A 27,441-nucleotide genomic window follows, 5' to 3' on the forward strand; every position below is an offset into this window, starting at 1 on the left:
GCTTAGACTATGTGTTAATCTTTGATTCTTTATAGGTAAGCCAAATACTGATTATTTACCTAGTAAAACAACAAGGGTTGGGGAAAACCACTTGTCACCAATCTTCTTCCCTCAATCAATCAATCAATAACCAACAAAGCACAATACATTAGCTGGCTGATGTAAAAGGCAAATTTACCCAAAAAAAACCCATCTCCAGCAGGGCTTAAAATCATTTCAGATGAGAACTTCTGGGGTAACAATGTAAATGGCATTTCCTCCACATACAAAAAAGCACCGTTTTAAACCCCAGTGTTTATGACTAAACCAAAGCTTTGACTTAACACTGAAGGCAGGTTTGGGGAGGGTGAAGGAGGAAATGGCCAAGACCACTGAGTCCCTGAGATTGGTTTGAGGGGGTAGAGGGGAGCAGGGGGAGCAAACTGATGAGAGAACTTGATGGAATGGAAGAAGGAAACCAGTGGAAAGGACTGTGAAAGAGGCTCTCCTTCCTGGAACAATCCACATTTGTGTTCAAGACACAGCTCCAGGGTCACCTCCTTGGTGACACTCCCTTGGCGACACTTTCCCTGACAGCTGGTTCCAGCTCTTGTTCCCAAAGCACTAATGACCACTTCTCTACCGCACCCACCCCACCCCAAGCTGGTCTTGAACTGTCATCGAATGCTCATTTCCATATTGATCTCCAACCCTTTGAGGTCAGGGACCACTTTGTATTCATCTCCACAGTTTCAGCCTGGCACAGTGCACGGACACGAATTAGGCATGGATTAGGCACCCAGTGAATGATGCTGATCTGGATGCATGAGGTGGAGGATACTAAAGAGAAAGCCTAATGACCCTGCCTCAAGGTTTATCTTATATAAAGCTTTTAGCATTTTTCCAAAGTGCTTTTCTATTTTCATAATAATTGAAAACATAATTTCCCCATTTTCAAACAAGGAAACTGACGCCCAGATAAAAAATAAGGTGATCTAAGGCAGAGTCTCAGACTTTAGGTTCATAAGAATCACCTGGAGCACTTGTCAAAAATAGAGTCCTGAAAAAAAAAAAATAGAGTCCTGGCCTCCAGCCCCCAGAGATTCTGATTCAGTAGGTATAAGATAGAGCTCAGGAATCTGCATTTTAATTCTCCCCAGGTTCTGGGACAGGGGGTCTACAGTTCTGGGGCCAGGGCCCCAGATGACTAGAGCTCACCCCAGTGCCTTCTTCAGGCCAGGTACCCAGCATATTCTAGAGCTCAGTGTCTGTTGAAGGTTGTTTCAGGGCTTTGGTTCCAAACCTAGAGTCATGGGATAGGATGCTAGTCATACAAGATTGCATCTTCAAAGGGCCTGGCAGGAAACCTAAAACCAGAGACACTCAGATGATGATGGCAGTTCCCATAGCCCACGTGTCAAACCAAGAAGCCAGAGTGGTAGCTGGGGGATGGATCACATTTCTGAAGACGTTAAGACCAAGAAGTCCAGGTTCTGGAAAAGAACCAGACCCTCTAGGCAGCAGGGACCACAAAAAAAAAAAAAAAAAAAAAAAAAAAAGAGAGAGAGAGAGAGAAAGAAAGAAGGAAAGAAGAAAAGAGAAGAGAAGAGGGAAAAAAATTACAAAAAGGCTCAACTGAGGAAATACTGATGTGTTGGATGTATTTATTTTAGATTTGTACCCTTTCTTCCTCACTGCAAGGTAGCTTACTGAAAGGAACCCAATGGTACAATCCAGTAAAGAACAGCAACTGAAGAAAGGCAAGCAGACGTCTCCCTCTTGTTTGCCTTCCACATGCACACCCTGCTGACTGGACCTCTGCCTTGTCTCGCCCATCAGCCCCTTCCCAACACCCACCATGGCCCTGATTAAAGACCTCAGGTGTTACCTTTCTTCTGAACTTTATATAAAAGCCGCCCCAGGCTTTCCCTGTCGCCCTTCTTTTTCCTTCAATCTTCCTTCACCAGAAAGACTGTGAATCTCCCAAGCACAGATCTCATCTTGGAGCGGAAAAGACCACTGGAGCTGAATCCAGAAGATCTGGTTCTGGCCCTACCTCCAGCTCCAGCTCGGTCGTTAACTAGCTGCCTGACTTTGGGTTACTAACTTCCCTTTTTGGGATTTGGTCTTTACGTGTGAGGCAGAGGGCTGCACTGGCTCATCTCAAACATCCTTTTCAATCATAGGATTTTATACACATTCCTGCTTAAAAACTATTAGTTTTTTATGGCCTGTAGAATTAAATATACAATTGCCTCATCCTGGAACATTTAAGGAAGCCCTCTGTGATCTGGCCCAACCATGGACTGAATGTGTGTGCCCCGCAGAATTTGTATGTTGAAATTCTAATCCCTGCTGTGACAGTGTTTGCAGGTGGGGCCTGTTGGAGGTGACTAAGTCATGAGAGTGGAGCCCTTGTGATGGGCTTACTGTCCTTGTAAGAAGAGACACAAAAGAAAGCTTGCTCCTCTCTCTGCTCTCCACCATGTGAGGACACGGCAGGAAGATGGCCATCTGTGAACCAGAAGGAGAGCTCTCAACCAAGAACCTGACTGTTGGCACCCTGATCCTGAACTTCAAGTCTCCAGAACCACAAGAAATAAAGGTTTGTTTAAGGAACCCAGTCTGTGGTATCTTGGTGTAGCAGTCTGAACTGACTCAGACAGGCCTCAGCTTTTTAAAAAGCATTATTCCCCTTCATGTTCCCTTTGTTAGAGTCAAAGTGAAGTATTCCTGTTTCTTAAATATGCCTGGAGTTTTCTGCTTCCTCAACGCTTTTGTCATAATTCTGGAAAACCTACCACACCGATTTCGATGTGGATATATGGACAATCCCTACATTTTTCAAGGTCCAAATCACATGGATCTCTTTTACGTTTCCCCTCCATGCCCCCGCCTCAAAGCAAACTCTTCTCCTCCACTGCTGGTTCTTTATCCCGCCCTCTCTCACAGCTGGCACTACAGCCCTTCCTGGGCCTGGCTGGAGGGCAGGGCCTGTGTGAGTCTCCTCCCTACTTAGCACAGGGCCCTGCCCAGGGAAGGGTTTGGTGAGTAACTGGGAGGGGGTGGGAAGGGGTGAGAGGGGGTGGGAATGGGTGGGAGGGGGTGGGGGGGGTGTTAAGTGTCAGAAAGCAGATGCTCTCATTGTGGTGAGATCCTGAGTTTCAGTAGCAACCAGAGCAAAGAGGGTCACACGGGCAAACGGTTTCCAGCCTTACAAAAGAAAGAATATAAATTCTTGTTAGAGTCAGCAAATTTTTCTTGAAATCAACTCCAAGGGTGTAGCCATAAAAAGGAGCCCACTGAGTTTGGCCAAGCGGTGCGCCCACTGCTCACAAAAGCCAAGGGCTGAGCGCCTGAGGTGATTTTTCCCTGCCAACAACAGCTTGGGCTGAGGTGCTCGGTTCAGTGGTGGCCAGCTGACTGGGAGCTCCAGGCAGCCACAGAGCACATCTTCATGGCCATGGTGGCTCCAGGAATTCTAAGCACTACAGGGTTAGAATTTAGAAGTTACAAGACTTCTCGCGTAAATGGTGTACTTGAAGGGATTTCTTCCTCTGACCTCCCCTGGTGGATCCAGCCTGTCCACCCGAGGTCACAGTCAATTGTGTATATGTTTCATCTCCCTGTCTAGATCGTCAGTTCCTGCCTGGAAGGATCTCGTTCATCTTGTATCTTGTTCATCCTCCTATCTCCCACATGCCTAGCACAAAACCCTGCTCATAGCAGATGTCAATAAATGTTCTCTGGATGGATGCTCAAATTTAGATCAAATTGACTCAAATCCCAATTAAAATCCCCAGTCAGGAAGACAAGATTTAATTCATATTTTTTCCTACAAAAGGGACAATCTTGCTGTCTAATATAACCTAATACATTTTCTTCACAACTCAAGAGACAGACACAAGTTCTGTTTTTAGAAGGCATATCTGAGATGTTGTAAAGTAGTGCTGAATTTTGATATTTTGTTCTGATTACATTTGAGGCCTATCAGAAATATGGGGCACCTGGGTGGCTCAGTGGGTTAAAGCCTCTGCCTTCAGCTCAGGTCATAATCCCAGGGTCCTGGGATCGAGCCCTGCATCTGGCTGTCCGCTCAGTGAGGAGCCTGCTTCTTCCTCTCTCTGCCTGCCTTTCTGCCTACTCGTGGTCTCTGTCTGTGAAATAAATAAATAAATAAAATCTTTAAAAAAAAATACGAGTGATGACTGGGTTTGCTATGAACCATTCTATGTATGCATCATTCTAGAATCCTAGAACAGCACAGTGAAGGTCTGTGGAGATCAACCAAGTCATTACATGGCTGAGAGAAGGGAGGTGCAAGAGCTGGGCTTAGAACCATGTTTGGCGGCTGGTTCATCGGTTTTCTTTGCCCTGTTGGTTTACTCAGGTCCTGTGTTAGGTGTGAGGGATATGGAACTGGCATTGACAATCACAGCCATGACTGAGCTCTCAGACTAATAGTCACTTCCTGGTTCCTTGGCCCAGGATATTCTACTTTCTTCAAAGGAGCAACATGGCCTCTCTAAGAGAGCTTCGTGAGGAAAGGACCGATGTCAGCAGGACAAGAAAGCCTTGCATTTACCAGAGCACTGCACTTCCCTACAAGTCAAGGGCATCCATTCCAGGGCTAGAAGACTGGAACTCCTTAAAAAGCCTAGTACTTTCTGCCGCAGCACCGCCCTCTTGGAATTCATACAACCACGGCCACACTCAGAAATATATTCCTTTAGACTAGACTGTTACTTCTCCCTTCACTGTTCTCCACCACGTCTTACACAATGGAGGCAACTTAGCTCATGGCTGATGAGACAACTGTATGAGGTAGTTTTGGGTCCTAAACATTTCTCCCTTTAAACTCATACAGACTCATCTTGTTTTGGGAATGGAGAATAGGCCTCATCCTCTGCCAGTTCTGGCTGACTGGAAGTGACTGCCTGGCGTGCTGTGTTGAGAATGCTTCTGAGGCTGCATCCAGACACAGTAGGAAATAGGGGATTTGATTGATTGGCGGTCTACGGGGGAGCTATTTGCTTTCCACCATCTAGACCCTGGCTTTAAAATCTCTGTTGGTCCCCTGGTGCCTAAAGGATTAAGTCCAACACTGTCAACATGGCACATAAGACCGTTCACTGTGCAGTCAACAACCTTACACACCAGCCTGTGTCTCAGCCCCACACACCCTACACCCCAGCCACACAGAGGTGTTTTCTATTTCTTGAGTACACCCCAATCCTTCAGGATTCTGCACCTCTGCAAATGCTATTCCTTTTTTCTGGAATGTTCTCTCTTCTTACCCCCCCACCCCTTCTTTTAGTAGAGAACAAATAGATATTGATGTTCAGAAACTGAATTGTTCCTGGTCATTAGTTGTATTATTTTAACTATAATTTTTTTTTTATTGAAATATAAAGTGTTGGGGCACCTGGGTGGCTCAGTGGGTTAAAACCTCTGCCTTCGGCTCAGGTCATGATCCCAGGGTCTTGGGATTGAGCCCTGCATCAGGCTCTCTGCTCTGCAGGGAGCCTGCTTCCTCCTCTCTCTCTGCCTGCCTCTCTGCCTGCTTGTGATCTCTGTCAAACAAATAAATAAAATCTTAAAAAAAAAAAAAAAAGAAATGATCAGTCCGTTTAAAAATAAATAAATAAAATATGGTGTCTTCTTAACCCCTTTTAATGCCTAGTTTATTTGTGAGGACCTCTCATACTTACCGCATGAAAAGGCAACCCTCTCCTTCCTACACCCCCTAGTTTGTCCTTTTGCTGATATACGGGCCGAGATTTACCTATTTATATTTCTACCTCCCCCAAGAGAGGAGGCCTAATGAGCAGAGCCCTATCTTGTTTGCAAAAAGTAGAACACCAGCCACAGATAAGGCACTTGCTACAGGACTCATGAATGAACTTGAAAGCGCCTCCCTTTTTCACTTCTCCAAGATGTCTTTCTGAGATGCAAGAACCATCCCTTACCTACAGTCTCCCAAGCTTGCAGACGTGCATCCTGGCAGTGAGGTCTGTCACCTGCCAACATGTCCTCCCCTTTTCCCCAGCTTAGGAACAGAAACTAGGCATTACTTTGATCCACACCAATTGGGTACTGAGTAGACTCAGCAGAGCGGATTACTTCATCTAATCCTTCATCAAACCCTGTTGCCCTAACTTCAGCATAATCACAAATGTATCTGGTAGTCTCCACTGTCATAACCCTGTCCAGGCCATTGTCACTCTCCTGGGCTATTCTAACAGCCTCTTAACTGGCATCTCTGCTTCCCCGTTGACATTTTACAACCCATTCTCCACTTAGCCACCTCAGTCATCTTTAAGATCATACCACTCCCTGGCTTAAAGCCCTTCAGCAGCTTCCCACTAATTCAAGAAAAGAAAAGAAAAAAAAATCCAAACTCTTCTGTGGCTTCCAAGGCCCAACACAATCCAGCTCATGCTCTCTTATCTTATGGCTCCTCCCTCTGGCACACTGTGTCCCAGCCATCCTGATCTCCATTTTACTCCTCTAAGGGCCAAGCCCTTTCCAACACCGGTCTTTGTTCTTGGCTCTCTCAGCCCGGAATGCTCTTGTTCTGCTTTTCATTTGAGATCTCAGCTCAAGATGTTGCCTCCTCAAAAAGTCCTTCCTAGACAATTCTATCCAAAATGCACCAAATATCTTCCAGTGGGACTAAAAATTTTTATGGGACTTAAAATCTAAAACCACCTTACTGACTTACTTATTTTTCCATCATTGACCTCTCCGTGAAAGATTCTTCTCCTTTACTGCCATAGCTACTAACACGGGGTCTGGCTGAAGTAGGTGCTGAGGGGTTGGGGGCTGGTGTGGATCAGTCAGTTAGGACTCTTGATTTCAGCTCAGGCCACAATCTCAAGGTCATGAGATCAAGTACCACGTTGGGCTCTGCGCTCAGCATGGAGTCTGCTTGTCCCTCTCCCTCTCTCTTCCCCCCACTCGCATGCTCTCTCAAATAAATAAATAAGTAAAATCTTAAAAAAAAAAAAAGTACTGCATAAATAAATTTTTACTGAAAGCCAAATGAATACATTTCTGAAGCTCTCCAAAGACAGGGCTCTGATTTTATCCTCTGGCCTACTGCATACTCCTTTTAAACATGAAATTATGATAAGCTGGAAAACATGATGCTGGGAGTCAGGAGACCTGGAATCTAGGTCACTTCCATGTGTGGTCCCTTGTAAAACCCAACACAACAACCTGAAAGATCCAGGCAGCATGCCAAAATAAGGAAAACAACCTGCGTCTGCCTTAGAGAAAGTCAGGAAAGGGAAGAGCCCTGCAGCTGGAGAGGCCAGAATAGGCTTTAGCGTTCCAGAACACAGCCCTGGAGCAAATGTCAGGGGTGTGGTGCAGCATGCCAGGGAAGGATGGTGTTTCCTGAACTGGCGGAAGACTAAACAGGCGGTATCTAACAGGGAACTCAGATCAGAGGCTGCAAGTGGCCTCTGAGGGGGCGGCGGATATAATGAAGAAAGCTAGGGAGAGGACTTCAGCATGACTTCAGTTTCTAAATGTATTAAATGGGATGCAGTGGAAGGAACACTGGATTAGGACACAGATGGGGAACTAGAGAAGGCAAAGGAGCACCGACCCAGCACCCCCCGCCCACTGCGTTTCTGTGCTAGGCAGTGCTCCCACATGACCTCCCTCCTCCAGTCCTCATAATCACCCTCCCAGGGAGGGAGCAATATTCTCATTTTATAGAGAAACTGAGGCATAGACACGTTACTTTAGGTCTCTGAAACTCAGGATGCTTCTCCATAAAATGGGTCATAATAGAACCCATCTCCCAGGTCTAATGTGAGAAAGCAGGGAGACGTGGTGGGGGAGTACCAACATCGTGCCAGCTGTTTTGTAAATTTCACTGTTACTATTAATATTAATAACTGCTTGTAATATCAACCATTAGCTTGTGCAAAGCCACACGGCTCACAAACATCCGAGGTGAGCTGGGAATGCTGGATGGGGTTTTCACAGTCAGGCTGCCCCGCAGAAGACCAGGAACTGAAACACAGCTCTGTCAATAATCAGCCGTGTGACCTCGGATAAACTATTGCCCCTCACAAGAGCCATGCTCCCTTCATCGAATAAAGGGGCCAAGAACTCCACCTACAGGGCCTAGAAGGAGGCCGGAGGAGTAAAGAACCAGGGAACGTAACTATGCCTTGTGTGTGCAGTTGGGAACCAGTATATCTGTGATAAGTACCCCAAATGGGTACAAGTGTCTTCAGGTTGCCATGATTCAAGTGTGTTACATGGTGACACATGAAGCCAGAGCCCTGCCTGGGGTGCCACAGATTTGCAGGCAGCAAATGGCCTTGAGCTGACAGTGACTTTGCTAGCTCCTTTCAAAGGCTAGTCTATAGCTTGTTACTGTTGGAAAATAAAAACAGCGTGAACTTGCTAAGACACCCTCAGAAACATGCTACAGGATTTTAGCCAATACATTAGGAAAATCACTCCTCATAAAATCAGCTTTAGGAGAGAGCTGGCGTGAAAAAGGGACACAGCAGGACTCTCCAGGGGGCTGAATGCAAGCAGTGTGTCACCTTGGGCACCCAAGAGGACTTTCTGTGATGAAGACTGAGTGAGTTCTTTGGAAACTTAAGCCAGGTGGGCTGCTTCAAGGAGCGAGCATCTCCTCAGGCAGAAGCGGGACAGTGTGTCCCTGTCCACTCCAGGCTGCCAGGGAGCCGACCTGTGCCCCACATCTGTGCTCTGGGAGCAATAAACGCTCTGAGCGGAGCGCGCAGACCTGGGCCATGTATGCACCCCGCAGAGGTGACGGCTGATCGGAGGCACCGCAGGCTTCACCTGTTCTTACATCCTGGGGTGCTGGCTGAGAAGCTTAACTCATGGGACCCCGGTAAATACACAGCTCTGTAGGGTATCATGACCCTGGCCTGGCAGACAGGGAGAAGGAGGTGCAGAGAGCAACTCACCCAAATCACACAGTTTGAAGAGGTGGAACTGGGATTCAGCCGAGATGCTTCCAACTTCAAGCACCCTTCAAGTCCTCGACAGACTTAACTTGTCAAGGTGAAAGGCAAAGCCAGGAATCAGAGAATCTTAAGAGATGCAATTCTCAGCCCACCATCCCACCTGAGGAAGCAGTCTCTCTGTCCCACCGAACACATGGTCAGCAGCCCTCTGCAGGGACATCTCTGCTAACAGGGGCTCACCATCTGCTCCTGTTCTAAGAGGTTCTTTGTCCCACTGACACAAAGGTCAGCTTTCCTCGAGTATCTGACTTGGCATTGTTTTTCCCCCTCCCTCACTGCACGTTAAATATACTAGGGGATTTAAAAGGACACCTATGCTCCCTTTCATGATGGTAATCACTCCTGTAGCTCGTGAGTTTAGATTTTCGCCAGGCAAACCTGTTCTTAGAGCATGTATTATTCCCCCTGGGTATTCATAACCCTATCACACTGTGCAAAGGCTGGTTGTGTCACTCCACTGCTCCCCTCCCCCAACACCCACCCCGCTTGCTGGTCTTCGACCATCTGATGGTCCTTGACCATTCCACGGGAGGACACAAAGCCTGCTCTGCCACTTCTCTCCCCTCACAGGGACACAAAGAGATGCTCTCAGACAATAAACCAGCGCACGTGGCACCGACGAGGGGTGGGTGGTGGGGCTCAGACTGCCCAGCTGAGCCCCATTCAAAGTAAAAAACTGGCATTGATGTAGTTACTGTCTAGGGAGACTTTGCAAAAGACAGGAGGCCTGGACATGGACCTGGGAGTCGCAGCTGCAGAGGGAGCCCCCGACAAACCAACTCTCAGAACTCAAGGACATGCCCCGTCGATAAAAGTCAGCAGCTCCGCATCCTGGGGAGGGAGTATTCAGAGAAAGGGCAGCATCCTGCTGGCATCTTTATGATCACAAGAAGAGCAATGCCAAACGGGTTCTGGGGATGTCACTTCCCAAAGAACCAGGGGTCCTTTCTGACTCAGCATTGTGCCTGCCACATTGTAGATATATATTAAGAGCAAATATTTTAATAATAAATGAATAAAGAAATGAAGAAAAGAACACACATCAAACACAAATATCTCACACACAGATCTGGGGGAAAAGGCACCTCAAACGACATGCATCAATATTTTAGCTGTTTCCCCTGAAGAAACAGACTCTCCCCCAGACTGTTCATGGGTCAGACTTCATAGGCTGAATTCTCTCATGTGTCCCTTTTCAGGATATTCTGGTAAGGAAACAGAACCACAAGGACCCACCATGGGTCAGACTTCATAGGCTCAATTCTCTCCTATGTCTCTTTTCAGGATGTTCTGGTTAAGGAAACAGAACCACGAGGGGAAGCAAACCAGGAGTCCTCAGACCAACTGGAGTAAAACAAGCCTGACCCCCACAGAGGCTTGATATGGGTCAGACCGCCCAAAGGTATTTCAAGGCCATTGTGCCCTCCCACAGATGCCCCTGAGCATGGGACTTCTATGCTTGGATGCTGAAAAGCACCCAAAGACCGTGTATTCGGATTCTCAAACCAAGATATTTCTACCCAAATCAGGTTTTCTTCTACTGTTTTTTGTTTTTTTAAGTTTAGAATGGCAAGAAACCTGGTGGTTGGTTTTTTGTTGTTGTTGTTGTTTTTAATTTAAATTCAATTTAGTTAACATTTAGTATACTATTAGTTTCAGGAATAGAATTTAGTGATTCATTAATTGCATATAACCCCCAGTGTTCATTACATCACAGGCCCTCCTTAGTACCCATCACCCATCCCCCTCCCACCTCCCCTCCAGCAACCCTTTGTTTGTTCCCTATAGTTAAGAGTCTTTTATGGTTTGTCTTCCTCTCAGTTTTATCATGTTATTTTTCCTTCCCTTCTCCTATGTTCATCTTTTTGTTTCTTAAATTCTCTATATGAGTGAAAGCATATGGTATTTGTCTTTCTCTGACTTACTTTGCTTAGCATAATACTCTTTAGTTCCAGCCACACTGTTGTAAATGGCAAGACTTCATTGTTTCTGATGGCTGAGTAAAATTCCACTCTGTATCTATATCACATCTTCTTCATCCATTCATCTGTTGATGGACATCTGGGCTCTTTCCATAGTTTGGCTATTGTGGACATTGCTGCTATGAACCATGGGGTGCATGAGCCCCTTCGAATCATTATTTTTGTGTCCTTTGGATAAATACCTAGTAGTGCAATTGCTAGGTCATAGGGTAGTTCTACTTTTGACTTTTTGAGGACCCTGCATCCTGTTTCCCAGAGTGGCTGCACCAGCTTGCATTCCTACCAACACTGTAGGAGGGTTCCCCTTTCTCTGTATCCTCGCCAACATCTGTCGTTTCCTGACTTAATTTTAGCCATTCTGACAGGTATGAGGTGGTATCTCACTGTGGTTTTGATTTGTATTTCCCTGATGCTGAGTGATGTGGAGCATTTTTTCATGTATCTGTTGGCCATTTGTACATCTTTTCTGTGGAGAAATGTCTATTCATGTCTGCTGCCCATTTCTTTTTTTTTTTTTTTTAAAGATTTTATTTATTTGACAGACAGAGATCACAAGTAGGCAGAGAGGCAAGCAGAGAGAGAGAGGAGAAAGCAGGCTCCCCAAGGAGTGGAGAGCCCGACATGGGGCTCAATCCCAGGACCCCGGGATCATGACCGGAGCCAAAGGCAGAGGCTTTAACCCACTGAGCCACCCAGGCGCCCCTGCTGCCCATTTCTTGACTGGATTTTTTGTTTTTTGAGTGTTGAGTTTGATCAGTTGTTCTTTAAACTCTTTGCCCATAGCTATATATATCTAAGACACCATCAAGGCCTGAGTTCTACTTCCTAAATATCTCAAGCCCCCTCACTCCCCTCGTCTCTGCCATCACTAGTCCCGCTCTGCCCAACATTATTTCTCACTGGGACAAATGCAAAACCTCCTCTGAACTAGTTTCCCCACGACCACTCTTGCACCCTTCAACCCATTCTCAAGACCACTGTCAAAAAGATCTCCTGTAAATACCAAATGGGTCATATCACTCTCCACATGTGCAACACACACGTATTTTGCTCCAAAGCCTTCAATGGTCCTCATGCTCTTAGAATAAAGAAAAAAAAATCCTTTACAAGGCCCTGATTTCCCTTTCCAGTCTTTTCTGCTCTTCCCCACTCTCCACACTCAAGTCATACTGAGCCTCTCAGGTCCCTAAAAGCACAAAGCTGCCTCTCACCTTTGGGGTCATATGGATACATAGGCCTAGAAAGCTTCCTTCCCAACCGCACCTACTCCCTTCTAATAAACCACTAATGACCCTTCAGATCTCTGCTCAGATGTCACTTCCTCAGCAAGTAAGTCAGGATCCCTGTTATATGCTCTCATGGCAGCTTGTCCCATTCCCTCCTAGCATTTAACCTAGTTTGTAATTTTATACGACTGGCACAACTAGTTCCGTAGTGCCGTGCATGTGGTATTCACACAGTCCTCCTCATACCATGGGGCATACATGATTAATCCTATTTTGGCGATGAAGAAACTGAAACTCAGAGGGGGCTGGCTAAAACAAGGTGGGGCCAGGATTTGCACCCCAGTGTGACGCTAAAGTCTATAGTCTTAATTACCACCTGCTGCCCAGCAAAATGGAGCTAATCATACCTACTCACCGTGATGTCGTGAAAATTCCAGCACAGTAGGCCCTGGGTAAGGGGTGGCTGTTATGATTACTGTGGTGCTGGAGGCATTGTGGGGGGATCGTTTACCATTTTCCCCAGGAGAGAGCTAATCTGATTGCCTTTCTGGGGCTGTAACAGTTGGACTTGGTTTGAAAAAGAGACTTTTATGAAAAGCAGCACGCTGTGGCAGTTCCAACACCGAGTATGTGAAGACAGGAGCTGATGTGCTAACAAAACCAACCCTAAGATCTCTGGCCCCGGGAACTAGCCATTCTGAATGAACTCGGCTTTTTCACGATAAGCCCAGACATTGGGCCGGCACGGGGAATCCAAACCTACAATAGTTCCTTGCATTTCTTTCATTACTTCTTTTTCTGTGTTCCTGCAGCGGGGTAAGAGAGAGACCACGCTGCATCTAGTGTGTGATTCTGAGTCTGAATTCTGACGTGCCCAGGACCAAGCAAGCAGGGATCCACCAAGGTGCCTGGGTCTCAGTCAGAGCCTCAGGGTCCCAGCAAGCCAGGAGGCGACAAAGGACCACAAGTCATTCTCTTGGCCTGCTTGGGGATGGTCCACTCTTTTGAGTCCCTCCTTTTCCTGTCATTCACCTGCAGCCACAGAAAGGAAGAAAGCAGCCAAAGGAAATGAGCTCCTACTATATGTGGAGAACTTTTACATGCATATTCTGATGTGGTAAGTTAATCCTCACAAATGTGGTGAACAATAAGAGCCTTTATTCTCATTTTATAATGAAGGAAACTGCATTTTAAAGAAATTAAATGACCTGGGGCAAATCACTACATAGTAAGAGGTGAAAGAAATTCAAATCCGGTTTTGTTAGATTCTGAAATCTGTATTTCTATTTACCATATCAAAAGACTTAGAACGACTGAGTGCACAGGAAGAATTCTGGAAATTACTTGGATGTACAGAGTGGTAGTGAAGCCCATTTGTTCCCTCCTCCAGCTTACTAAGCACCTCCTCTGTGCCCAACATGTGTGGGATGCCAGCGACACAGAGGAGGCGAGATATGGCCCCTGCTCCTGAGAGGGTCACAATACAGTGAGGGCGGCTCTCTGGGAAGAAAAAGGCTAAGACAATATCAGGAAACTGAGCAAGAGAGAGAAGGCAGAGGATTAAAAAACATCAGAACCAGATGGGGTTCTTGGAAGACAGCTACTCAAAACCTGGCTGCATCACCTGGAATCACCTAGAAGATTATTAGAACTAAAAATTTCTAAGTATTCAATTCCCAGTTCTACAAATGTGCAAGTGGGTCCAGGAATCGGTACATTTCACCATTATCCTAAGTGGTTTGGCAGAACTGGCTCCCAGTCCAGGTGAATAAACCACGGATCCATCCCCTTTGCTTGGCAGGTATGAGAGCAGACGGGCAAAAAGGGAACACGACTAACCCAAGGTCACATGAGAGTCCATGCTTCAGACTCAGGTCTCCAGCTCCCAGCCAAATGACTTGAAGTCATTTTTCAAAAATTCCGAATGATTTACTTGTAAGCATTACGCATGCATTGATAAATGTACAGAGGACGTATTTTACGCACATGTACTTGGTAGTTCTTTCAGGAGAACTTTATGTGCCTTCTGGAAAAATAGTTTTTATAAAAGCACAGTGTGGAAAATAACACAGATCAATGTAGAAGACTAAAATAGACATAGAGAATGGGTAGAGGTTTTCATAATCAAAAACAGTTTTCTTTGCCCTCTCCTACCTCTGATCACCTCCATCCTAGGGGAGCACTATAGGGCAATAAACTTTATTAATTAATTAAGGACAGCACTTCAAGGTACGGGTTCCCAGACTGCAATGAAGGGAAGGCAACAGACAAACAAGGACTTTGGGTTGGCTAAAGCCTTGCTACGCCTACAGCACCTTTCTCCACCCGGGAGGGGACGTTCTGGTCACTGAAAAAGTGCTGAGCCGCCTGCTCCTGACTTCTCCACAGACAGCTCAATCCCCTTGCCTCCCGAGAATATCAGAGTGACCCTTGTCCTTCCAGCCTTAGATTCCTTCCACTGGAAACATGTAGGTGACAGGCAAAGGTCAGAGGTACAGAGGTTCCGAGGCTTGCGTGGAAGCAGGCCTTTCTGCAGGTGTGAGCTCACTGAGCTGCTGCTCACCAGCCACTGTCGCTGGGTTTCCTTCTTTTTCAGTTCCACAGAGCCTTGCCTAGACTGCTTGCCAGAGCACTCTGACAGCAAACTCAGCAGGCTCTGCCTCAATTTCCTCACATCCTGCTTTTGGGTAGTCTCGCCGGATTTCAATCCCATTTGCCAATATGCGTGTCATCCTTGCGCAAGGGCTCTGCTGACCTTCTCTGTATCATCCCAATGTTAGTGTATGTGCTGCTGAAGCGAGAGGCCCAGCTACCAGAAACTACTCCTTCCTCTTTCGCTCACAAGCCCCAGGCTCTGAGGCTGGTAAGGGAGGCCAGAAGCGGTGGTTAGAGTGGTAGGTAGGAGAGACTCAGCAGAGCTCAGCGTTGGAGAAGCTAAATGCAGAAAGGCTTCCAAAGAGGGGAGCAACAGCAGTGCTGGGTGGGAAGGGGCCTCAGGAGGACTGGAGGAGACAAGGGCTCAGCTCACTGGCCTCCCCACCCCCAGCTCTGTCACTGATATGCCAGGCAAGTCACAGCCTTCTTTTAGCCTCATTTTTCTCATCTGCAAGTGAGGAAATTGAATTAGCTTGTGTCCATGGTTCCCATCCAGATTCTGAAATTCTATTTTTTTCTTTTTTGGCATTGGATGCAAATGACTAAGATTGACACTATGACTCAATAATAAATGTTTATAACCCAGACCTACAGATTCTGCAATCTTAGAGATAGAAAAGAGTGACCGATCCAGTTTTTTTTCTTTCCTACCCATTTGATGATAAGAAAATTGAGGCCCAGAGAGGAACTATAAATTCTCTGAAGGTTGGGACTACCTGTCTCATTCCCCACTGCATGCCTGGTGCATTTTCCAAATGTTTGCTGAATGAATGAATAAATGAACGAATGAATGAATGAATGAACAAATAACTTCCCTCCAAAGTCACATGGCCTGGGGGTAGGGGAAATATCCTCACTCCTTGCCTGGAGGGAGGGAGCGGGATAAGACAGAAGCCTCAGGCTGCTTCTGGCCCTTGAAGGTATGGTGCTCTCCAGCTGGAGAGCCCAAAGAGAGCCAGGAACAAATTCTCAAGGCTGGTGGTGCCAGCGGCGGTTGGCCACAAAGAGGGCTTCTGCTAGAGTCCTCCGTGCTGTGCATAATGAATCACGATATGTCAATTACTACATTCTGTTAACAAGCTCGGGTCCGCCTGTGCATCGCCAATGAGCGCCCCGCAATTTGCCACGGATCTGTGGCAGAGCAAGTGTGGCAGAGGATTCCGAGATACTCTAGGCCTGGGGAAATCAGGTGGTTGGTTTGTTTTTGGCAACGAATGCCCTCAGTGATTGGGCAGCAATATGCAGGGATGTATGTACTCCTTTCTAGGGAACAGGTCTGTGTCCTGGAGGGAAAAGGATGTCTGACTCAGCTAAGTCCAGCTGGAGGAAGGCATCTCTGTACTATTTTGTCTGAAGTACCGAACAATATGGGGCAGGGGTAGAGTGGGAATTAAAAAAATCACCCCAAGCGTGGTTTGATGGCCTGGTCATCTATCATCAGCTCTGAAGTCACAAACAGGATTCAAAATCTGGCTCTCCTGCTTATGAGCTCTGTGACCTTGGGTAAGTCTCTTAATTTTGCTGTGACTCAGTTTCCGCATCTACAAACTGGGATAGTCATACCTACTTTGCAGGGTATTTGCAAGGACTACATGAGATAATGCATATCCAACCCAGAATAGCAGCTGGCACATAGCAGGCGGGCAATTCATAAGCCTCCTACCATGTTCGAGATGTTTTCTGAAGGGATTCTACTCTCTGGAGGAAGACTGGGGCTGGGACCCTAGGTTATCCCAGACGAGCGTGTTCGGAGGTGTATGAGTACCTCTCAGCCCACCCCCCCCCCGCCCCTCAGTGGCTCCACATTGACAACTGCCACCACAGTCATGTGAGGACGTCAGATGTGCCTTCCTCACCTCCACACTGGCCGCGCGAGAAGTGAAGAAGCCTCCTGGTGAGAGGGGAGGCTGCTCATTGCTCAGGCAGCACCGCTGCAGCCCCTGACCTACTTTCTTACTAAAAATAGACCCTCTTAGGTCACTGCCGAAAATTGAATTCCACTGCTTCACTGCACCCTGGAAGCAGGTGGGTGGGCGGCAGAGCACAGTTGGGGAGCCTGAGCCTCCGCCTCTGTGGCACACGGCTGCCCACAATGCAGGCTAATCCCACACATCTGCACGTGGGGGCCGGGGCTCCAGTGCCCACCCCGCCCTGGTCGGCATGGCTGCACACAGCAGGGCTGCACCAGCCCCACGGTGGGGGTTTTGGGGAGGCGGGCAGGGAGAGAAGGGGTGGAAGCAGAGGTCCCAGTTCCTGGGCTTACGGCTGCTAGATCTCCATTCAGCTATGAGCTCCTGCGTTGTTACTTCACCTTGAACCAGACACTTAACTTTTCTTTGCCTCAGTCTCCTCATCTGTAAAACAGGGATACTACAACTGACCTCAAGGTATTAGACAGCTAAGAAATGCTGTATGTAGAGTAGTCGTTGGCAAAGAATAGGTGCTTGATAATGAAGCGACGGCCGTTATTCTCCACTGTCTGGCCCACTGCTCTGCAGCGCCCTCATGCTGAAGCCTCTGATGGCAGCAGGGGTGAGGGCCAGAGGACTCTGAGAGCCAGATGGAGTTGAGGCTGAAAGCACCTTAGAGGCAGTTAGGTCAAGGCTTCACACACATGGCTAAGCATCACAGTACCAAAGTGGCTCGTTAGCACAACTGATTCCCGGGGCACCTCCCGGGGCTCAGTCAGTTAAGCATCTGACTCTTGATTTCAGCTCCGATCATGAGATCCTGTCCCACATCGGGCTCCATGCTCAGCTGGGAGTCTGCTTGGGATTCTCTCTCTCACTCTCTCTCCCTCTGCCCCTCCCCACTATGCTCTCTCTCTCTCTCTCTAATAAATAAATAAACCTCTAAACAAACAAACAAACAAACAAACCAATGCTGATTCCAGGTCTTCGCCCTAGATTTTGGGATTTAGGACACCTGTTCAGGGACATGGGAATCTGCATTTAAAAAAAAAAATTTTTTTAAGATTTTATTTATTTATTTTACAGAGATCACAAGTAGTCAGAGAGGCGGGCAGAGAGAGAGAGGGGGAAGCAGGCTCCCCCTGAGCAGAGAGCCCAATGCGGGGCTCGATCCCAGGACCCTGAGATCATGACCTGAGCCGAAGGCAGAGGCTTAACCACTGAGCCACCCAGGTGCCCCGGGAATCTGCATTTTAATAAGCTTTCCAGGTATCTGTGGTGCACTGCCAGGTTTGAGAACCTTTGAGTTAAGCCAATGACCTCCTTAAAAATAAATGGGTAAATGAATTACTGTTATTTGTCCTCCATTATAAGGATTGTGAATGGTCATTATATGCGTAAAATATGGAAAAGCAAAAAGTAAAAACAAAAAGTGAAAAACAATTCAACCAACTTGTATCGAGTACCCATTAAATGCCACGCCGTTTGCTAAGCAGTGGGGATTTGATAACACAGTTCTGACCAGGACGCCTGGGTGGCTCAGTTGGTTCAGTGTCTGCCTTCGGCTCAGGTAATGATCCCAGGGTACTGGAATCAAGTCCCATATTGGGCTCCTTGCTGAGCAGGGAGCCTGTTTCTCCCTCTGTCGCTCCCCCTGCTTGTGCTCTCTCTCTGACAAATAAATTAATAAAATCTTAAAACACACACACACACACACACACACACACACACACAGTTCTGACCCTCAAGGGGCATCCAGTCTATGTGTAGAGACAAAAACAGACACAGAAGAGTCTTCTTACAAAATGTACAGAAACAGAGATGATGGCGCAATTTACTTTTTCTAGGAAGTCAGGGAAATCTAAAGCTGGCCTGGAAGGAGAGTTAAGTATTCACATGCTGGCCAAGGGAGGAAAGGGCATTTCAGAAGGAATGAACAGGACATACAAAAGCATACACGGTGTTTGTTGGGAAAATGTCCTAAGGTCACCTTATATGGCAAATGGTGGCATAGGGGTAGCTAGTGTGCGTGACCGTGGCCAGATCATGAAGGACCCTGGATGACATTAACAATGTCGCCTACATTGGGAAGTATGATTTTTCCCACTACAGTTTTGTTTTTAATAGATGCCTTTTTGGTTTCATTCTTATATGACCAATGCTGGTACTCTTAGTAAATACTGCAATTAGTCAAGAAGATGAACCATAATTTATCCGATCCCAATTATCAGACATTTAGGCAGCTTCTAGTTTCACTAAATTGTACAAACACAACAATGCACCTCTTTAACCATAAAGCTGCTTCTGTATTTAAGGTCTTTCCTTAGGAGACAATTCCAGGATATGAATTCCTAAATGAAAGTGAATGGGCATCTTCAAGCCTCTTGATTAATAGTTCCAAAGGACTTTCCAAAAGTGGTCTGTTTTTGTAAATGAGGAGGTAAGGCCCAAAAAAATTATATGTTTTGTCCAAGTCACACTGCTGAATGGGGGTGGAACCAAGAGCAATACCCGAGCCTCCTAACTCCTGGCCCAGTGTTCTTTCTTCTACGTCACGTTGCCTTCCCATAGATGAGGGCTGAAAGGAACAAGATCTACTCAGCCAATGTCTGTGATAATGTCTAACTAAGGATTTTAGGTTTGCAGCATACATGGGTAGGATATTAGAGTAATAGGTATAGATTTATGCATAAAAACACATGTGAAGATCTATAATGAAAGGTTTTTTCCTAAACTTATCATGTATGCTCCCCCTGCAATTACAGTTTCTGTTCTAACCAAGCCATGGCTTGGTTAGACATCTTACACTGTCTTACTCTGTACCTTTGGTCTATGAAATGTTTCCTGTTCACCTCTTCAAATTCTATGCACTTTTTAAAAAGACAGACCTACATGATCCAAAAAGCATCTCCAGACCGTGGGCCATCACCATCTTGGCACCCACTTATGATACTCATTTTATTGCTTTGTAGCACCTTTGATACTGATGTGAAATTATTTAAGTTTAACTACAAAATAAAAGTCTGTCTCAGGCCTCTGTTATTTGAAGCAAAACACCCCCCCACCCAAAGTGAATGAGAATAGATTTACTTCAAAAAGGCACTTCTGGAGTTTGATGGCCTCAAGACAGATCAGTCTCATACCCTGTACCTCCCATAACACTACAGCAGACAGACATCTTGGTAGATTGGAAAGGATCGGAAGAGCAATAGTGCCGTGTGTTAAGGACCTATCCTGACCTGGCACAGTACCAGCTGCTTCACATACATTACTTAGAATGACCTTAAAATAATCCCAGCAAGTGAAATAATCATTCTTGCCATTTTACAGATGAGGAATGGTGGGACCTGTGAGACTGAGTAACTTGTTCAAAGGTCAACACCATTAGAAAGTGTCAAAACTGGGATTTAAACTCAAGTATGTCTGACTCGAAGAACCTGGTTTGTTTTTTTTTTCCCCGCTTTACTACACTGTCTCGGCAAATGTCATTTCAATTCTGGCTGTGCTGTGATCAAGCTCTGTGGTCCCCAGCGAGGATTCGTGCTGAGTCCTAGCTTTCTCACCTGTGACATGGGGATAATTATCTTCCCGTCCTGCCTTCACTCCCAACAGACACACACACACACACACACACAGCTGTTGCCATGACTGAATGTTAAGAGTGTCAGAGATCCAGACAGACATACAATTAGAGTCGTGAACATTACAACGGGTCATTATGACAAATGACTGGAGACCCTGCCAAGATGTGTCATTCAAGAAAGATTAACTGACGCTCACTAGACAGCTTCTTCTAGCTCCAGAAAGTGATTTGCTGCAATGCATTTCATAATGATCTGCAACAAGACCTGAAACTAAGAAGTTAATACTCAGAAAATCCATTAGCCAAAACACTGCATTCGTGGAGCCTCTAGGGAATCACAGTTTCCCAGGACATTTCCTTGTTCCATCATTTATATATATGTATTTGTACACAAACCTGTGTAGGCACACATGCATGTCTGTTACCAGCAGCCCGTTTCTAGAAAGCAGGATTCAGCAGAAGGAAGGCTGGGCTCAGGCTCCACCACCAGGGGGCCAGTTATAAATGGGTTTGGGGCATTAATTTCAGTTTTGCAGAGGCTTCTGGTACAATGTCAGGAGACCCGGCTGAGGTGTCAGGAGAGCTGGCTTATAATCCAGATTTTGTAGCTTACTATTGTATATTGGGCAAGATCCATGACCTCTCAATCTCCGTTTTCTTTCACAGAAAACAGGGGTAATGCCTTATCCTACACAAATGAGTTAACCCCCTGGACTGCCATTTGTTCTGCTCTAAGACCAATGCCCCAGGTACCATGTGTCATGGGCTCACTGTGTGCCCAGACCTGTGCCGGGGCTCTGCGAGCATTCTTTCACTCATTCTCACCGTCCCAAAGGATGGGACTACTATCTCCGTCCCATAGATGCAGAAGCCTACACTCAGAAGAGCTCAGGAATTTGCTCCAGGCCACCCAGTGTTTGGCTGCGGAGTTAGGATTCAAACCCTCCTCTCTTTGATTTGAAATCCTCTGCTCTTCACCACCAAACCAAATTCCTGCTCACCAGGGAGCTGTTGCGGGTGAAATGCAATAACATTAATTACTATAATGTGTGCATTTTGAGAATGGAGGGGAGGGACAGGAACTGCCAGAAAAAGACTTATTGCTGCGCTCCCCAAATTCATGAAGTCAGCCGCACGATGAACATGGGCTGGGGTGATGGATGAAATCCTCCCAGGCTGGAACAGCTGGAGAGCTGAAGGCCAGTTTGGCAGTGAGAGAGCCTTGCTGAAGACCAGGACAAAGCACTCATGTCTGAGCAAAAGCAGGGCTTCCTCGAAGCTCACGATGTCCAAGGCAACCATGCTGTACATGGAGGAGGAGGAAGGTGTGACTATGAAGGCAGGATAGCCCCTCCTCACCCTGACCCCGCCCCAACTCTTACACTGAAAGGATGAAGGGACACTTGAGGCAGACACCACATTTTTAAACCTTAGGCAGCATGGAGCTAAAAATAGAGCTGTGAGTCAAGTGTCTATTACCGAGTCTTCTGCCTCTGTACTCTGGAAACCAGACCGTTTCACTCCTCATCAACCCCACCATCCGCAGGCGCTCATTGCCACAACTCGGAGATGTGGGGAGGTAAGCGTTACTGGGAATCTAATGAGCACTGGCTATGATGCTGGGCCCACTGTAATCTTCTCTGAGCTGCATGATGACCCTGTGAGGCAGGTCTTATCACTCCCATTTTATAGATGAGGACACTGAGGCACGGGTTGGTGTGAGGATTTGCCCAGAGACACTTGGCTTATAAGAGGTGATGCTGGGAACAGACCCCAGCTGAGTTTGGGTCTGGAACACCTGCTCTTTCAAATACACATGCCTGCTACATTTTAAAGAAAGAAGTTGAGCTTCACTTAATTCTAGAGACTGAAGAAAGCAACAGTGCTATCTAATTCACCTTATGGCTCTGGAAGGATGCAGCAAAGCAGCCATCTGAATGATTCACTCCTGTGACTGACAAGAAGACTCCCCTTGGTTATAACTTTGGCAACTGCTCAGTCTGTGTGGCCACCCTACGCCCTCCAGCTGGCTCAGGGAGATGGAATTATTTATGTAACAATTTTGGTGGCCTCCTGCCTCAACGCATGATCTCTGGAGACTTTTAAGTGGTAAGAACGCCATAAATCATAATGAAGGACAAGAGGAGTCAGGGTCAGGGGAAGATAACAGGAGAGGATTTTCTGAAAAGCAGGGTAGTTGGTAGAAAGGCAACAGGATAACCCCCAAAGTTTATGAAAACACTTTCTTAGAATTTCTTCATCCAATGCTCTTAACACCCTGGGAGGTAAGTGTCAGAATCTGCATTTTGTAGGTGATGAAAATGTAGTTCCAAAAGGTTAAGGTCTAAGGTCCCAGGTCAGACAGAGGCTGGACAAGAACCTACATCTCCTAATTCCCATCCAGGGCTTCCCCCAACCCACCCACTCCTTGAATTGTAAAGACAGAAATCTGTGAGGCCTGTAAAAGAAAAACCCTGTAGTCTCGCTCCCCTGAATGACAGGAAGAGCGAGGGTCAGGGCCGGTGAGAAACAGCATAATGTCCAAAAGTCTAAGCATGGGAATCAGAACTTTTTTCAAATCCCACTTTATTTATTTATTCAAATCCCACAATAATTGTGTGACCCTGGGCAAGTTCCTCGATCTCCCTGCCTTGATTTCCCCACTTGCTATGGTGGTTTTTCAAGATTTATTTATTTGAAAGAGAGGGAGAAAGAGAGAGTGGGAGGAGAGGCAGAGGGAGAGAATCCTCAAGCAGAGCCCCTGCTGAACATAGAGCCCCGTGTGGGGCTCGATCTCACCACCCTGAGATCAGGACCTGAGCCAAAACCAAAAGCGGGACACTCAACCAACTAAGCCACCCAGGGGCCCCGCACTTCCCCACTTGTAAAATGTGGCTAATAATAGTACCTATCTCACATATCAATTAAATCAAAAAGAAAAACAAACTATATATGCCCAGTGCCTGGCACTAAGGCAAATACCTGGTGAGTTAATTGTCACTGTTTTCATCATTATCGTCATGAAGGAAGGTGCCCAGCACACTGCTTGCCCCACAGGCCCACACTGCTCAGGGAATACTGTCCCTTCTCCTTCTCCATGTTCTCACTCCTCCCAGGGCAGAGACTCCCCATCCATTAGCTGCAGACCTATTGAGGGGAGGTCGAGGGTTGGAAAGTGGGAGAACAGAAGATGTTCTTCCAAGGCAGCCTGATTGGGCTTGTTTTGTGGGGCAGTGAGCTGCTACATGAAGTCGTTAATCCTACTTCGTGTGATGTGCTTTCAGGTCATTCCCCAGACATTAGTGATTCCATCTGGGATTTTCCTCAAGGAGACACAATCCTCATGTGTATGGGCTCCTACAGAGGACCAAACCCTTACACTGGCTTTCTCGAGGGAGAAAGTCTTGCAGGCTGAGCAGATCCCTACAAAACATGGCGAAGAAAGCTGTCCCTGCCCATGACTAGACTACTGCAGTGGCAGGAGTAATCACAGGACAGTCACATTGATGTAACAGTATCAAATGCAAGATGACACCATACCCTAGAGCAGGGCCACTCAGCAAAAACACTGTCTGTATAGACATGAAGGAAAAAACGACTCAAATAGTCCTGCTTCACTCACCTTTCTCTACAGAAACTGCCTGACCTCTCCAAAGAGTTAGAAGTCTCCATCCCAATCTCCTATTACGTAGTTCTATTTGGATGTTCCACAGCCATCGCACACTCAGTTAAGCTCAAAAATACACCCATCGCCTTGCCTCTAGCCTGCTCTTTCCACTTTCCATGTATTGCCCTTCCTGGTCAATGACAGCGCATCCACCCAGTCTACCAAGCAGGTCACCGGATACCAGCCACCATCCTGCCCGTTTCTCTCCTTCCTTTCTCAAGCCTGTTCAGAATGGGTCACTGAATCCCAATAAGCTGAGCTCAGTCTTTCAAATCTCTTCTCACTTTCTATCTCAGTTTCTCAGTTTGCTGCTACTCATTTCAGGTCCTCATCACTCCTCCCTTAAGGTAATGCTCTGGCTTCTCTACTCATCTCTCTGCTCCCAGACCCTCTCCCTTTCAATTTAAAACCCTCCTGTCCCCAGAACAATTTAAAATGCAAAATGGACCATGTAACAGTCAGTTTTATCTGCCATGTATATGCAGTTATCCAATCAAACACTAACCTAGACCATGCTGTGAAGATATTTAGTAGATGTGATTAACATCTATAATAAATTGGCTTTATGGAGAAATTCTTCTGGATGATTTGGGTGGGCCTGATCCAATCAGTTGAAAGGCCTTAAGAAGAAGAGACCCCTTTTGCTGTTTGTCTTCAGGATGGCTCCACTGCTTGTCCCACTGACAGTTTAAAGGCAATAGAGTCATCAAGTTCATCTTCTCCCCTCTGCCCACATTTCTGCTGCCACGGCTGGCTCCTTGGCCTTGACCTCACTGCAAGCTGACCAGGAATCAGGAGGCAGTTAACATCCAACACTCAGAACTTCTACCATTAGGCCTGCCCTTATATTTATACCCAGTTAAACATTACTTTGTTGGCTTCAGCTCACATTTCAACAATCGTTTTGTTCCTGATTTTGTCATTCTTCACATACCCTCCCAGTTTTCTGATATCTCAGAAAGTGGAACACTCATTCTTCTCTGCCTTCATGGGGGCAGTCTGAGGCTGGAAACCTTGACAGCCATTAGAGATCCCTCTGCAGCTCTTATCAATCTACCACTGAATAATTTGGGAGAACATCACCCACTAATAGAGAATCTACCACATTGGATATCTAGCCTCTTATAATGTAGAGTAGCCAGGACAATGCTCTTCTCCTTGAGCAAGTTACTTAACCTCTCTGTGTCTTAGTTTCCCTATCTGTGAAACAAGCATAGTAACAGTACCTACCTTATGTTTAATGCAAGAATCAATCAATAATGCATACAAAATGTGCATTATTGCACATTTATAAAATGTATACCTGGTCCATGCATAAAACCATACATGGTCCATAGTAAGGACCAATAATATCAGCTATTACAGTTAATATGGCCAATAAATATTCAAGAGTTGGTAATTTACTGTGTTGGCTTATTTTCCTTTACCTTCCCCAAACCTGAGTTATTGAAGTCTTTTACGTTGTTATTTTTTTATAACTGCAATTAAGTTCAAATAGCAGCCCCTGAAAGAGCCTCAAATTTGGGGGAATGAAAGGAAACAGGTCTACTTTCTGTACTGCACTAGGCCGCATGTGCTAAGAACATGTGACCTGCTACAGAGGAGGGAAACTGAGGACATGATGGGTCTACTGGGGACGAGCAGCAATGAAGTCAATGGCTCCCCATGCCACGGATGCCAGGTCACAGTGACAAGGGTGGGCCCTTTGGAGCTCACCTCCAATGTTGCTGAAACTCTGTTTCCAAAGAGGTATGATGATGCCAGCTGGAGCCAAGACTCAGGGGCTATCATCCTGGGCTGAGCCTCTGACTTGCTGTGTGACTTTGGGCAAATCATTTCCTTGCTTAAGCCTGCATTTCCTCTTTTGTGGTGATTAGGCCCTCTCTGAAGTCTCCTCTACTTGTAAGGTATGTGGTTCTATGACTCCAGGTCTCTTCTTAGATTAGAGCAGCTAAAATTCTGCTCCCCTCCCTCAGGAAGGCAGGCCCCTCCCACAGTAGATGCCCATAAACATTTGGCCATCCACTCCATCTGGAAAATTAAGCTTTTAAAATGCATTTGTACAAGAGTCCCTATCATTTTACGTGGGTTTTTTTGTTGTTGTTTGCCTTCTGTTATATATTGCCATTTGTTGAATCTTTCTACAAGTCAGTTCCCAACTGATGGAAATAAATTATCTTCATATGTAGAATTCTTCTTCTAAGAGGTGCTGCCTGAATAAAATGGACAGACTCACATAACTCACAAAACCCACCATTGCAAAGGCCCCGGTTTGGAGGTTTCTGGTCTGGGTGGCTTACCTTCCATCGACTCATGGCCTGCCTGGCAGGCTCTGGGCCACTCTGGGGCCACTTCCTCTGACCTCTGCAGCTTTGGGCTACAAAAGCAAGCTAGGAACTTCCCACTAACCAGGGCAGACTGAGCCCAGGCTTTTATCTCTATTCCCTTCCAAAAGCTCCATTTAACCGACTGGGAAGAACTAAAGAAAGTATAAATCCACCAAGGGAAGGAGAACAGAAGGAGAAACAGCAGACAAGATAGCACAACACATTTCAGATGAGGAAGAGATGGAGGAGATAGCCAACTTCTCAGAGTGGAGCCAGCTGTAGCCCAGTGTGGGCTGAGGGGACAGTAAAAATGGAACCCACTTTTCTTACAAAACTTGGGGAAGCCTCAGGACTGAGAAGTACCAAGTGCCTTTGAAAGTGGGGTAAAGACACAGCTGAAATTAGAGGGATTGGCTGAAAGCCTATGTATGGGATGGTTAGATTCTCAGACTCTCCCAACACACATAACCAGGCAATTGTTCCCTGGAGAAACTGACCCAGGGAGGCCCTCGACCCGGGAAAAAAACCAGAAGCACTGGGTGGTGGGAGTGACAATATGGATGGAATTAACAGTTTCAGTGACAATCTGTGTATGAGTGATGGGACCCCAGGCCTCCCTCCTCCCTCCTGCTCCAGAAAGTCAACAGCCAGGCACATATATGCCAGAGTAAGAGATTAGAAAAAAGCCCATAATACTTATCTCTGGAGGTCCACGAATGAAAAAGCTTCTCTCACTCCTCTGTCCCTCATCTTACAGGGAAGTCTACCAGTCAGTGAGACCTGTCCATGCACACAGAGCTTCACGTAGTGTCTCACTTTCCAACATGAACAGCTAAAGATCACCACAGTTCTAGAGAGGAAAGCCTCTGCAACAGTCCAGGCCTCAGCACCTCAAAGGAGCAGCAGTTTATAAAGGAACCATTCACAGAGGAGGGGACAATGTTTAGGTAAAGCAACAGGAAGAGTTTCGTGGCCTGGGACCACTAGGGAAAGCTAGAGCTTTACCACCTCTCAGCCAGCAGAGGCAAGGGAAGGTTGTGGCTAGTGGAACCAGAGAGGGTAGAGTTATAGAGAGGGATGTGAGGT

The 27,441-nt window shown here is 46.5% G+C and overlaps 1 protein-coding gene and 1 non-coding gene across 14 annotated transcripts in view; both read right to left on the reverse strand.

Annotated features, from left to right (window-relative positions):
• The window catches only part of SERGEF (secretion regulating guanine nucleotide exchange factor), a 222,326-nt gene that overhangs the window by 39,776 nt on the left and 155,109 nt on the right, over positions 1-27,441 (reverse strand). The window contains exon 12 of one of the 13 annotated variants that reach the window (XM_047692728.1): positions 14,183-15,316. The exons of 11 other annotated variants lie outside the window; for them this stretch is intronic. In XM_047692728.1, the coding sequence (XP_047548684.1) occupies positions 15,285-15,316 (32 nt within the window). In that variant the 3' untranslated portion in view covers positions 14,183-15,284. Of the gene's footprint in view, positions 1-14,182; positions 15,317-27,441 lie in introns of those variants that run through there. One more of the 13 variants, XM_047692730.1, reaches the window with a different exon arrangement.
• On the reverse strand, positions 14,910-15,013 carry LOC125080253 (U6 spliceosomal RNA). The gene has a single exon (XR_007121280.1). It is a non-coding gene; the product is annotated as a U6 spliceosomal RNA (small nuclear RNA).

This window comes from Lutra lutra, chromosome 10 (genome assembly GCF_902655055.1).
Source record: "Lutra lutra chromosome 10, mLutLut1.2, whole genome shotgun sequence".
Lineage (NCBI taxonomy): Eukaryota > Metazoa > Chordata > Mammalia > Carnivora > Mustelidae > Lutra > Lutra lutra.